Genomic DNA, 13,407 nt, shown 5'->3' on the forward strand with positions numbered 1-13,407 from the left:
ATGTAGAGACACAAAATTAGCTTTTAATATTAAAATCTAGCCAAGTTTGTGTCTTTAATGCTTTATAGATATTTTTATTCTAGTTATTTTGAAATAATGCTACCTTATTTTTTATTTTTATTTTATTGTGCATTACAATATATTAAAATCTATCTTATTTCTGTGTATTTAATGCTTTTAAGTTATTTTTATTCTAGTTATTTTGAAATAACTTTCTTTGCGTATTTTCCTACTTTTAATTCATCATTGTTTAGGATTATTTTTATTTTATTTTTTCATTCCAGTGGTTTACTTACAAGCCTGCTGGGTCTTTGTGATTGTTTCTCTGGTTAGGGGTCCTGCACTGCAGCTCTGTGAAGGAGGTGTAGATCCTAGCATGACCCGGGTTTCTGTTGTGACAGCTGATGGATGGTGTGAACAGAACCCTTGCTATAATTTCAAGACCTAACCATTAATAAATATTTTCTTTTTTTTCACTTTTTCATATCTATAACTAAAGTTTGATTCGCGTTTTTTAAATAAGATTACCATACCCTAAACCTTACACCTGCATTGAACAACAGTCTTAAGGTTCTAGTCAGCAATTGGGTCCAATACCATGGAGTAGTTTTTAACCATTATTTATCAGTTTATAGAAAGACATATTTTAAACGACATAAAATGTATCATAAAAAAAAAAAAAAAAAACAGATTGGCAACATTAAAACCAACAAAGCACTAAAGAAGAAAAAATACACAAGATAGTGCAGGTGGAGAGTAATTATTTTGCAGTCTTTTTATAATTTTAGCATTTCTTAACTCGACAAAAAGCCAATGTCTTAAACTATTAAAGAATGAAATAAAACTAAAAAAAGTAAGATTTTTCAAAACCATTATAATTGCTCTTGAGAACAGACATTTTTTAACTTTAGTAAGAAAGTAGCAACAAAAATAAGCAAACAAAAAAAATCAGTTAAAGTTCTACGCGCTTTTCCTTTTTAAACTTGTATTTATAATTTTTGATAATCCAAATTTATTCATGGGTAGCCTATGTGTGTTTGGTGCAACTGTCAATAATGTTGTTATATTTGACTAAATCGGAAGATAATCTTTTAAATAAAGTAAAAATCGTATTGTTTCTTTTGCTTTTTGCAGGTTATCTTGAAATTATGTTGCAATTTTATTGTAACATATAAAAAGCGTAAGAAAAAAAAATAAACTACTTAAATCATGAGTGGAAATCCAATCCACAATGAAAAGTGAATGATTTAAAGACCTGAAAGACTGTCGTTTCTGGACTAAATTAAAGATAGCACGATCTTAACCACATAGCCACGTGAAAAACAACACAAAAATAAATTTTGTTGCTAGAAAACTGCATTATAAGTTGCTTTAACTAACAGTAATCTGTTCTGGTTTTTGATCAGGCGTTCTGCACGGACAGCTACTGCGTCGTACCGACTCGGCTTGTGTGTTTCTCTGACAAGTAGCTTTGGGATTAGCAAAATAGAGCAGAGATGCAGGTATCATCTTGGTCAACATTGAAAACGCACTTTGTCAGCCTATGTTGTCATTGATCCCCACCATTTTATCGCCGTTACGATCATGTCTTACCAAAGACAGTTATCATATGTCGCTTAAAAACTAACTTGTCAGAGTTAGCTAGCTAACATTTGGAGCTCGGCAGCATAAGACGCTGTTGGGAACGCCGTGTGCCCGTTGTGTCAGATCCGTGTTGATCTGCTTGAGAACGGAGGGTTTTCTGATACTATCTTCGGCTGGAATTAGCTCTCTCGAACCTGTTTTATTGTTATGTGTACGACTTATTTGTTAGCAACCAAGCTTGCCAGAGTCAAGCTCAGTTTCAGTGACTTCGCAACCTTTCTCCGACTAAAAATACCGTCTCGGCTCCCGTGGTCCGTAGTGGGGGCTAGCACGCGTTAGAATTCAGCTTTCCCTGTTTGGACTTTGACGCTCTTCATGGTCACTACGGTTAACGCGAGACGACTGGAAGAGCAAGTGGGACCCAGAGGTTGTGATCCGAGCTGGCCTGATCACACGTCACCCCGCAGCGGCCGTGGGGCTTCGGGTTTCGAAGGGGACCCCATTCAGCTGTGGCTGATCCGCGCTGTTATGGCCTTGTCTTGTCCCCAGTAGTGCTATAACAAGCCTTGGTCCAGCCCAGGGTCACAAGGCCAAAGCTTTGGAAAGGTCCTGGAATAACGACTCGTTTCTACCCCCTGAGTTCATCTGACAGAGCAGCATGTCAGAAGACGCAGACAAGTTCATCAAGGTGAGGAAACAAGTCATTTACTGACATTTCTTTCAGTTACTGAAGAGTTTGTGTGACATTACCCAAATTTACTTTGACAGGTTTACTCTATTTCTAATGTGATCACTCTAAAATGTTGCGTCATCCCATCATAAAATATGTGACACAGGTGACAGCATAAAAATATACCTGTCCTGTAGACAGTTGTGTTGTGCTTACTACGTTTATAGATCTCAAAAGCATTAAGGTCATCAACTACAAGAAATAGAAACAGTAATTCTGATGTCTCTTTTGAGTTTAAAAACTTAAATTCACAAAGTAAGTTGAATGTTTAACCCAAACAATACATGTGGCTTAAATTCCAGTCATTTTTGTTTACACTAAACAGATGGAATCGTGAGGAATTTGGAGGGACAATGTCATCAGTGATTATCCTGTCTTCATTTACAAAACAATAGGAAATAATAATTCTCTCTTATTTTAGATCAATGTTGGAATAAAACAATGTGAAGTTGAATAAGTTCTGCTCTTCAGGTTGCATTAAATGCCCCTTAAAATTCCTAAAACATTACTGTAGTAGTCGCCAGTGCTTAACCTGTCTCAGGTATTTTATGGTGTGTTTGTCTACAGGTAATTTATGTTTGGGCTGACAGTATTGTGAAACTATTCGCCTGATAATGGATGTTTAGCCATTGCTAAACCTAGTGATAACGGGGTAGTAAGAACTGCGTCACACTCTTAATCTGAATGCAAACAACTCTTGTTGAAGACCCACTCTAATGAAAATCATGTTTTCTGGTGTTTATAACATGTTCTAGTGGCATTTTCTGATGATGAACGACATAAATAAGACAATTAATTTGAAAATTTTATTTGAGTATTTCATTATTAAAATCATTGTGAATCAGGAGCAGACGGAAAAGATGAAGAATTTGATGCATAGAAAAAATGCCCGGCTGGTCACAAGCTCCTAGCTCAAAAATTCAGATGCATCCACTTGTAGACGACTAGATCCATGAACATTTTTATTTTCCTCACCTGAGCTGCCACCTGGCTCAAAGCACTACGCCTCAATATTTCTTATACTTCTCAACAATTTTGTGGTTCCACTTGAAGCAAACTAGTGCTTCAAGTGGGCTGGTACTCAGTACCAGTACTTCTAAAAATAGTTCTTTAGAGTACGGCCACTTCTCCACACTAGAAGTACTGACACGAATACGCAGCTCGAAAAACTTTAATTATAATTGCTATTTTTTTAAGAAAAGGAAGAAATAATTAAAGTCAAAATCTAGATTATTCTATTTACACACATAAGAAAAAATGACTTATTGATCAATATTTACATTCAAGATTCCCTACATTTTATTTTTTTACTTTGTCCATTTAAAGCGCTAATGCTAGCTTGAGGTTGTGAGGGGCTGTAAACTAGCAGGAGAGCTTGTAAACAAATGGATGATGGGAAGTGGGGGCAGGCTACGGTCCTACCCACAACTCGGAGGCAAATTTGTAATGAACTACTGCCACTCTGCAGAAACTATGTTCTAGAAAACAACAGGCTTTTAATTTTGTCTAAAACATCACAATCATTCTAAAACACTTTAAAAGTAGATCAAAAGATAATCGGAGTGTGGATTTATTCTACTAATTTAATGTTATACCCTGCACTATGATTTACAGTGTTTTAGTTGATATTGTGGGTGCTGAATGACCATTTTCTGCATATGGGATCACTTCTCTAGCTCCCCAAAACTTTGGCTTTTACTGCTTTTTAGTAGACATTTATTTACACATTTAATAAAACAGTACATAGATACACTTTTAATACCAAAATTAATACACATTCCGTTTTAAACAGGAGTCATCCATCCTGGATGAATACAGCATAAACTGGACCCAGAAGTTGGGAGCTGGAATCAGTGGCCCCGTCAGGTGAGTGAGGAACATTTTCTTCAGTCTTGAAACAACTCAATTTAACTGTTTCAAGAGATGATTTCTTTAAAAGAAAATGACCAGAACAAGTAATCCTATGTTTTTGTTTTTTGTTAATGGAAAGGATTTCTCTCATTTTCTGTAGCTAATATTTATGTTACAGAATATATAAATAGAAAAGCGACTTTCTGAGTCAGCAGAATCCTTGTGTTCTGTGTTATGACTCAGAACATCCCCAGTGATACCCCATGATATTATTAAACGGAGAGTTAAATGATGCAGTCCACAATTAAATCACTGGAGTGAAGACTGCTGCAGAGCTGATGTTAAAGCTGGTTTTGATTGTGTGTTTACTGGTTCAATTTATGTTATTTTCTTGGTTCTTTTTTATTAATGCAATCTAAACAGACTGGATACTACAGAGAAATAAACTAAACCACTATTAATGTATTTAACCCTCACTCTTTGATATATTTTTTTTTTTTGCCAAATTGTGTTTTGATGTCCTAAATACCCTAAAAACTTCAAACATTTGTAAGTTGAGTCTCAAACACAAGAAAACTGCACCACAGCTATGATTTGTAGTTCTTTTCAAGCCATCCTGCCAGACTTGCTGATTTCAGCTGGAAATACCCCTTATAATAAATCAATACCTGCCACCACTTTGTTTTTGCTCCTTCAGCATTTTGAAGCTGTCAGATAGAGACTACAACATTTTTCACTCAGGCTTCAGCAGCAGGCGGAAGGAGGATGGAGAAATCCTTCATCCTCTTTACAAAACTTACAATCTAGCATCTTTTTTTTTTTTTTTTTTTTTTTTTTAAAGATGATCTTGCTCAATCTGAGTCTGTTTTTAATGAAAAATCATAGTTTCTGCTGTGATTCATTAGGTAGGTGTATCTACTCAGTCCACTGACCTTTATCCAAAGCAGAATGTTCGTTTTGGTGAGACGTTAACAGAATAATTTGAGTTTAAAGGGGCAGCAGGAGCTGCTCTATATTTAAACATTAGAACTATGGAGTAAAAAGTGAGAAACAAGTGAACGCTGTCATAGGAAGAATAAACTGGTATTTTGTTAAAGTTAATTTTCATTAAAAGTTTGGAGGTGTTTATGGCCACTATTGTGTGTTTTTAAGTTTTTACTGCCGCATTTGAGGAAAATGACTAAAAATTAACACCTTATCCTTAACTAGAGAGGTGGATTAGCCTTTTGTTGTTGTTTTTTTCTCACTAAATTGGACTTTGGGGCCAAATCAGCCCACCAAGGCTCTACTGCTGTGTGTAGTACGGAGAAGGTGTAAATATTTACCAGTAGATGATTATTATTGTAGCAAAACCTGTTCATAAATCTGTATTTCTGGCAAACGCTTAAGGTTTAAAGGAACTTTTTTATTTTTCATTAAAAAAAAGTTTAAAGTAAAAAAATAAAATGAGACTGTGTCTTTCCTGCATTGAATCCACGTAATTTCTGACTGATCTCTGTGTTTATGGTTGTGTATTTTCTAAACAGACTTAATTTCATTCTGCAGATCAGGATTTAAATCAGATAATTAGGTAATGAAAAGAAAAATCCTGAAGGGACTCCAAAAATAACCTTTCAAAGTGTATACCCAGCTTTGTGGCTGATAAACACTCGGGTTGTTGCTTTGCTTAACACATTCCTGCCTCTTTTGTTCTTCTTGTCTAGAGTTTGTGTGAAGAAGTCGACTCAGGAACGGCTGGCGCTGAAGATCCTCATTGATCGCCCTAAAGCCAGAAATGAGGTTAGAGAAGTCTCGGTTCAATTAATCCTTAAATGTTATTGTTTCCAGTTGGATCTATAAACTCTCAGTCTTCATTCATCACAATGTTTCATTCATTAATAGTCAGTCATTGTCTTTAGTAATTGAGCATGAACAAATTTACATTACTAAGCTGTTGGAGCAAAGGCAGATTATTCCCACTGTAAAATATTTTAGACAGCTTTTATGTTTTTTGATTTTTTTTTAATGGCTATACTTTAAGAAGTGTTGGCTCTGAAACTGCAAATGAGAGATTGTGTGTAGATGTAATATTGTACTTCTAAGTTTACATAACCTGGAATAAATTTGATTTTCGTGGTCATAGAATATGAATTATAACACAGAAACATTCTGTTTACCCCTCTTAAATCATAATGACAACAGAAACGTCCCAAACATTGTTCTGAAACGTGCCCAGAAGCGGATCTAGAATGGTTTGAGCGACAGCTAAAGGTAACCATCCTCACCTGTGACTCATTTGCCTGTAATCAAATGTGAGCGCACAAAGGATCTTGGAGTTTCTGGGCTCCCGACAGACCCTTGCATCCAGGGCTGCAGTGACATTTCTGGATCCTGAGTCACGAGTAAAGCTAAAAATCTGTCAAAAAATCTATGGGAAAAGGTAACCAAACTGTGCAAAACAGGAGAGGGATATAAGAAGATATCCAAGGAGCTGAGAATGCTAGTCAGCAGTGTTTAAACTTTGATATAGAAGCAGAAAGTGATGGGTTCTGTTGAAATCAAACCACAGGCACAAAAAATTCTGCCAGGTTATGTCAACTTATGAGCACATTTGTATATGTAACACGAATCTCATCTTTATTAAAGCTGGAATTTCTCAACAAAAAGGGTGAAATTGTCCTTTTCAAATCAAGTTGTTGTTGATACTGACTTTTACTAAAACAGAAAAAGTAAATTAGCTGCTCTGTCTATAGTTACGTAATTGTTTTCCAAACAGGTACGTCTTCATATGATGTGTGCCAACCACCCGAACATAGTGCAGATCTTGGACGTTTATGCCAACAGTGTCCAGTTCCCGCATGAATCCAGCCCCAGGTAGACAACCTTTCAGATCATTTATTTCAAGAGTTTAAGCCGTCAGCTGTGTGTCCTGTAAAGTTAATGTGTCACTGCTTTTTGTGTTGATCTTTGTAGTACTGGTTGCTTTTGTGGAAACATTCATCATATGTGTTCGATTGATAAAACAATCCAAACCACACTCTATACAAAACTGACAGTGAAAAATATGGACAGCTGGGGTGGATAAATGACCCACAGGAGTTTTTTTTACTCTGTAGATGTCTGCATTTATTCAAAATATTTCATAACTGAACCAAAAATCTGAAAAGAAGCTAAAGAGTGAGAGAATTAAATTGTTGGAACATTTCCAGTAAGGCCATTGATAACCTAAAAGTTATAAATAAGTCAATCAAAGCACTCACTTTTGTTAGTAACTTTGTGATAAAAATAAAAATTACAAAAGTTAAAATTCCAATCCAGTAAAGTTTTTTTATGGATATTAAATGTAACCAGAACTTAAAAATAATGTTTTTTTTTTATTTCTTCTGTGAAGAAAAAAACACTTTGACATTAATGTGCACAATTGACTGTATATAGGGAACTGGACTTATCACGTGTGACATCACCCATAGAAAATGCCTTACTTCCCACTCTAGTGTAGTAAAGGCAATTAAGTTGCCATTTTTCCAATTTTTTTTAATAAACTCATAGTTTTATTGTCTGCTTTTTAGAGCAAGGCTCCTGATTGTTATGGAAATGATGGAGGGTGGTGAGCTCTTCCACAGAATCAGTCAACACAGGCACTTTACTGAGAAGATGGCGAGTCAGGTCACCAAACAGGTACCTAAAGAGACACACATCATAACTTTTAGAGTTTGTTGTAAAACAGTTTTAAGGCACAATTCCTGGTTGCTTCTTCTGCAAACAAAAACCTTTCTGCTTTGATCAGCCTGCTCACATGATGATAGCAGCTGTTAATAAAAGAATGAATGCCCTCTAAGATTTGTTCCAGTGTGACCTTGTTTTTTTCCTCCTCTACAGATTAGTCAGGCATTAGCACATTGTCACTCCCTAAATATTGCACATCGTGATCTGAAGCCAGAAAACCTGCTCTTCAAGGATAACTCTTTAGTAAGTTCCCGGATTTACACTGTTATAAATGCATGTAAATACTGAAGATTATACCAGCACTGTCACTATAAAGTCTACTGCACTATAAAGGCTACTGCATGCACTTTAAGACTCACTCCGATAATATTTTGATCTATTTTAAAAGCTTTCCCAGTGCTTATTTAATTGCGATTTTGACTATTTTTATTAAAATCGCAACAATTTGAACAAAGAAATATAAAAAAATGCAACTTTAAGCTTAAGTTTCTTTATTTGTCCCCTGTTGTCAGAAAAATCCCACAAGAACATGTTAAAAACACCAAAATCAATTTCCATCTGAGTGTGTACACAAGATTTCTGATCTTCACTCAGGTTGTGTCAGAATTCCCTCAATATTCCCAACCCCTGAAAGCAGGGATGTAACAATATTTAAATTCAATGAAATGTCGTGATATTTCGTTTGTCGATACTTATATCAATATATAACGCTGCCAAAATGATATTAAATTAACTATGTATGAGCAAAAAAGTTTTATTTTCCACGTCCTAAATTACTTTTAGAAAAGCACCACGAATTTGCTTGGTCAAAAGCAACTTGTATGAGAGTCAGTTCCTGCTAATGTTCTGGTCATTAAAAAAATATATTTTACCCTTTATGTGAAAGGGGCATACATATTTAGATGCAATTTTCATTAAGTTATAATTGTATCGCAATACTTAAGACTACTTAGTGCTGGACTATCAGTGCCCTGGATTTCAAAACAATTCGGACACATCACTACTTTTCTTATTTATTTATTTATTTATTAAAACGCTAAATATGATGTCACCAATTTGCTGAAGAAAAAATTAAATATTTATAAACATTTTACAAAGACGAAAAACTTAGATTTTATAAAAAAAAATCAATTTAAATAGATTTTGATAAATGTCAAATCATTTAAACAATGCATTGTGGTCTGTATTTGCTAACTGAGTGAGAATTTATGCACACTAGTTTTTGCAAAGACTTCTGGGAAATTTTCTCAGATTTTTTTTAATTTTTTTTTTATTTTATTTTTTTTTTATTTTTTTATTGTAGAATCGGACGACCCAACAAAATGCCGAACATATAGTTCACTGACTAATGAGTATTGAGTGAATTTGTGCACAGCCTCGGTGTTCGTTTATCTGGTAGAAATAGTAGAAATTCATAAATTGCTGTTGCTGCCACAGGTTAAATATTACTTTATGGCACTAACACCAAATGTAGGGATGTCTGTAAACTTCTCATGTTGTTAAATAATGTTTCCATGCTCATTTTACTTTGATGTTTCTCATAAAGTTTTCTTTGTTTTCTCTCTGTAGGACGCTCCTGTGAAGTTGTGTGACTTTGGCTTTGCCAAAATTGATCAAGGAGACTTGATGACCCCTCAGTTTACCCCGTACTACGTAGCACCTCAGGTACATTGACAACAGTCATTTGGTGCTTTTTTAAAATTTTAGCAGAGTTCTAATTTTCTTTTCTTTCAGGTACTTGAGGCTCAAAGAAGACACCAGAAAGAAAAGTCTGGAATTATACCTACCTCGCCAACTCCCTATACATATAACAAAGTAAGGCTGGAGCCAGAATGGAGTTGTTCTAAGTGGGGAAATTGATTAAAAGTGCTGTGAGGTCATATGTCTACATCAATATTTGTGGGCTCCCTGCAGAGCTGTGACTTGTGGTCTCTGGGTGTGATTATCTACATCATGCTGTGCGGCTATCCACCGTTCTACTCCAAGCATCATAGTCGCACCATCCCAAAAGACATGAGGAAGAAGATAATGACGGGCAGCTTCGACTTTCCTGAAGATGAGTGGAGCCAGATCTCTGAGATGGCTAAGGACATTGTGCGCAAGTATGTTTTTTTTTTTTTTGTTTTTTTTCCTGCGTATTAGGGCCAGTTTACAAACATTTTTTTTTAAATGTGACTTTAAATCTTGCAATTTTACAAGAAAAAAATTGTAGATGTTAAATTACAAGAATAAAGTTGTATATTTACTACTTAAAAAATCCTAGGCTAAATTTATTAGTTTTTTCTACTAAATTTAGGTGTTTTAAAGTAATAAATTTACAAGAAAAATGTTGTAAATTTGCAACAAGAAAAGAAAAAGAAGTCATACATTTAGAAGAAAAAGTAATTACTTCTAAATTACAAGAATAAAGTTGTATATTTATGACTTTAAATCTTGTAAATTTACAGGAAAAAAGTAATTTACCAAAAAAAAAGTTGTTGATGTTTAATTATGAGATATATTTATGACCTTAAAAGTCTTAAGTCTTTAAAAGTCTTTTTTATGACTAACTTATGACATTTTCTCATAAATTCATGTGTTTTAAAGTCATACATTTATTACATTAAACATAACAAATTAATTTTAAAAAAGTTACAATTTTACAAGAAAAAAAGTTGAAACTGTTAAATTATGAGAATGAAGTTGTATATTTATGAATTAAAAAGTCACAGGCTAAATTTATGACTTTTTTTTTCTAAAAAATTTACGTGTTTTAAAATCGTAAATGTATGACTTTTCTAGTAAATAAAATTTGTAGCTTTAAATCTTGTAATATTACTTTTTAAAATTTTTAGTGACCCTAATACTCCATCGTGCCAAACAGATGCTCTTCAACTAAACCATGTTTCTCATTTTTTGTTTTTTTCTGCTCCCATTAGGCTGCTGAAGGTGAAACCAGAAGAGCGGCTCACTATTGAGGAGGTCTTAGCTCATCCATGGCTCAACTGCACTGAAGCCTTGGACAACGTGCTGCCATCTGCACAAATGATGATGGACAAGGTCAATTTTCTTTTGTTCACTTCACCAAAAAAGTATTTTGGATGAAAAAAGTGTTATTTGTACTCCATAAACCTAATGCAGACATCATGCAGTTCCAGCGGCCTTGTTCCTCAGCATGTAACGGTTGTTTCTGGTTTCCAGGCGGTGGTCGCAGGAATCCAGCAGGCCCACGCGGAGCAGCTGGCCAACATGAGAATCCAGGATCTGAACGTCAGCTTAAAACCCCTGAATTCTGTCAACAATCCAATCCTCAGGAAGCGGAAATTGCTCGGGTGCTGCAACCTCTCCTACTTTCATGTTTCTTCTGTACTTAGGACATTTTATGATGTTGTGCCCTGATGCTACTTGGAAAATGTGTGATATTTATATTAGAATCTGTAATTGGTGTAACTGACTGTGTTGCAGACCCAAACCCAGCGACAGCTTTTTCATTCACGACCCAGAGAACGGAGACGAAGACTCCAACGTAGCGCTGGAAAAATTACGAGACGTCATTGCACAGTGTATTCTCCCACAGGCCGGTCAGTCACGTTCTGCATGTTTGTGCTGTCACACACTTTAGAATGATGTATTTAAGCAGTTTTTAAGCAGAGGAAGGCGTCTTTGGTAGTTTTTGTCTAATAAAAGAAAATAACAAAGCTGCATTTTAGGAAAAATGGTAAACTCCCGAAGAAGGATGACAAAATACAAGTGTGAGTCAGTTACAAGTGAATGCTTCTGCTTCTCCAGGAGAAAACAGGGATGAAAAGCTGAATGAGGTGATGTTTGAAGCCTGGAGATTCAACAGAGACTGCAAGCTGTTGAGAGACAGCCTGCAGGGGCTCAGCTGGAACGGTCAGTAGTTATAGTTTGATCCTCATTGTTGTTGTGCTTTTAGTTCAGAGACTTGGGGAGCCATTTTTCAAACAAATCCTAAAAGTTTCCCAGCGGTCCATATTGTTGGTTACTTTTGCAGTCATCGTGTTGCTGAAGTTGTGTTTCTCTTCAGGAGACATTTATTTTGAAACAAGGAGGACTTAAAGACCCACTCCAATTTGATCTACTGTAAGAGCGTTCCTAGTGGCCTTTAATTATGATTATGCAGTTTTTCTACTTTCAAAATTAAACTTGGTGAAAATGGACACATCTGTCATGTTAACATGCATATTTGCACACCAAGCTAAATATGAAAAAAAAAAAATATTTGAAAGTACAGTGGAAGTTTTTATTTTGAAATCTGCACCCACTTCCTGTTTTTTCTGACATTTTACTGTAAAATTGATGCAAAGTCGTTCTGGAAATGGAACTCCTGCGTAAAGCTTGAGGAGGGACGGACTTCAGACGCAGATATAAACAGAGGCGATGTAAGCATTAAGATTGATTAGTGAACATTATATTTTGATTGTGAGCGTAACGCAGACAGATTAGTGGAAATCAGCCTATATACTGCCGACTGAGCAACCCCGCCCCTCTTTTTTTCCTTGATGTTCACAACTTGTAGCAGCGAACTTGTGGCCCACCAAGCGTATGCTCTACATCACAAATGTGCTCTTTTTCAAACTGTATTTTTTTCGTCTCCATATTCATTATGATTTGAATAGAGAAATACTCAGAAATGCCATTTTAAGCTTAATTTTCTTAAAACAGAGAGTCCTCCACAGTGACAAAAATGCCACAAAAAAAACACAATTTTATTTGGAGTGGGTCTTTAATTCTAGATTCTGGTCTGATCTAAAAGCGACTTCTTCCCTACAGCCACCACAAGAATTCCTCCATGATTTTCCAAACTGACAGAGATCAGAGCAAAGAAGCGAGCATGTCTTTGACCATCAGTGTTTTCCTTGCAGGACGAGCCTTTTCTGATAAGGTTGATCGTTTGAAGTTGGCTGAAATTGTCAAACAGGCCATTGAAGAGAAGACGAACCTTCAAGAATCTCACTAAAAAAAGAAGAAGAAGCTGTCTTTCTATCCCCTTCTCTTTTTATATTGTTTGTTATGATCCTTTTTTATCTCATATCTGTACAAAGGCTTTTTTATGTCAAAACGACGCGCTATTCTCTTTTTTTTTTCTCTTTCATAAACTCACTTGCAAGACATGTTGATCTATCGCAAGAGCTATTGTACAGCTGTAGATACATTTCAGAGGACTTGTTGGTACTTTGATTTTTTTAAAAGGACAATTGCAGAGAACAATGAAAAAAAGTATATATTTTCATTTTTCAAAAAAAAAAAGAAAAACCTTAAGGAAATCTGTGAAAGAAATTATTTTTGGGGAGGGAATTTTTATTAGCTGCTCATATTCAATGTCATTCGTTTTATCTTGATAATTTCATGATGTGTTATTTTATTTTAATCATCCTATTAGTTTTATTTATTGAAACGAAATTCCAATCTTTTATACATGTCATGTAGTTGGTAGTGTGCTCTACAGTTTAGAGAAGCTGTCTTTAATGTGACTTTGTTCTTCCGCACATTTTGGTCCTCATATCAGTTTTTTTTTTTTTTTTTTTTTTTTTTTT

The 13,407-nt window shown here is 35.2% G+C and overlaps 1 protein-coding gene across 5 annotated transcripts in view; it reads left to right on the forward strand.

Moving 5' to 3' along the window:
- The window catches only part of mapkapk5 (MAPK activated protein kinase 5), a 15,312-nt gene that overhangs the window by 362 nt on the left and 1,543 nt on the right, over positions 1 to 13,407 (forward strand). Inside the window, exons 1-15 of one of the 5 annotated variants that reach the window (XM_024275909.2) lie at positions 1,391 to 1,502; positions 2,134 to 2,272; positions 4,107 to 4,180; positions 5,869 to 5,944; positions 6,921 to 7,018; positions 7,714 to 7,822; positions 8,024 to 8,113; positions 9,440 to 9,535; positions 9,605 to 9,685; positions 9,785 to 9,972; positions 10,789 to 10,909; positions 11,051 to 11,181; positions 11,315 to 11,430; positions 11,639 to 11,743; positions 12,736 to 13,120. In XM_024275909.2, the coding sequence (XP_024131677.1) occupies positions 2,243 to 2,272; positions 4,107 to 4,180; positions 5,869 to 5,944; positions 6,921 to 7,018; positions 7,714 to 7,822; positions 8,024 to 8,113; positions 9,440 to 9,535; positions 9,605 to 9,685; positions 9,785 to 9,972; positions 10,789 to 10,909; positions 11,051 to 11,181; positions 11,315 to 11,430; positions 11,639 to 11,743; positions 12,736 to 12,830 (1,410 nt within the window). In that variant the 5' untranslated portion in view covers positions 1,391 to 1,502; positions 2,134 to 2,242 and the 3' untranslated portion in view covers positions 12,831 to 13,120. Of the gene's footprint in view, positions 1 to 1,388; positions 2,273 to 4,106; positions 4,181 to 5,868; positions 5,945 to 6,920; positions 7,019 to 7,713; positions 7,823 to 8,023; positions 8,114 to 9,439; positions 9,536 to 9,604; positions 9,686 to 9,784; positions 9,973 to 10,788; positions 10,910 to 11,050; positions 11,182 to 11,314; positions 11,431 to 11,638; positions 11,744 to 12,735; positions 13,121 to 13,407 lie in introns of those variants that run through there. The other 4 variants (XM_024275910.2, XM_024275912.2, XM_024275911.2 and 1 more) reach the window with 4 other exon arrangements.

This window comes from Oryzias melastigma, linkage group LG9, assembly GCF_002922805.2.
Source record: "Oryzias melastigma strain HK-1 linkage group LG9, ASM292280v2, whole genome shotgun sequence".
Classification (NCBI taxonomy): domain Eukaryota; kingdom Metazoa; phylum Chordata; class Actinopteri; order Beloniformes; family Adrianichthyidae; genus Oryzias; species Oryzias melastigma.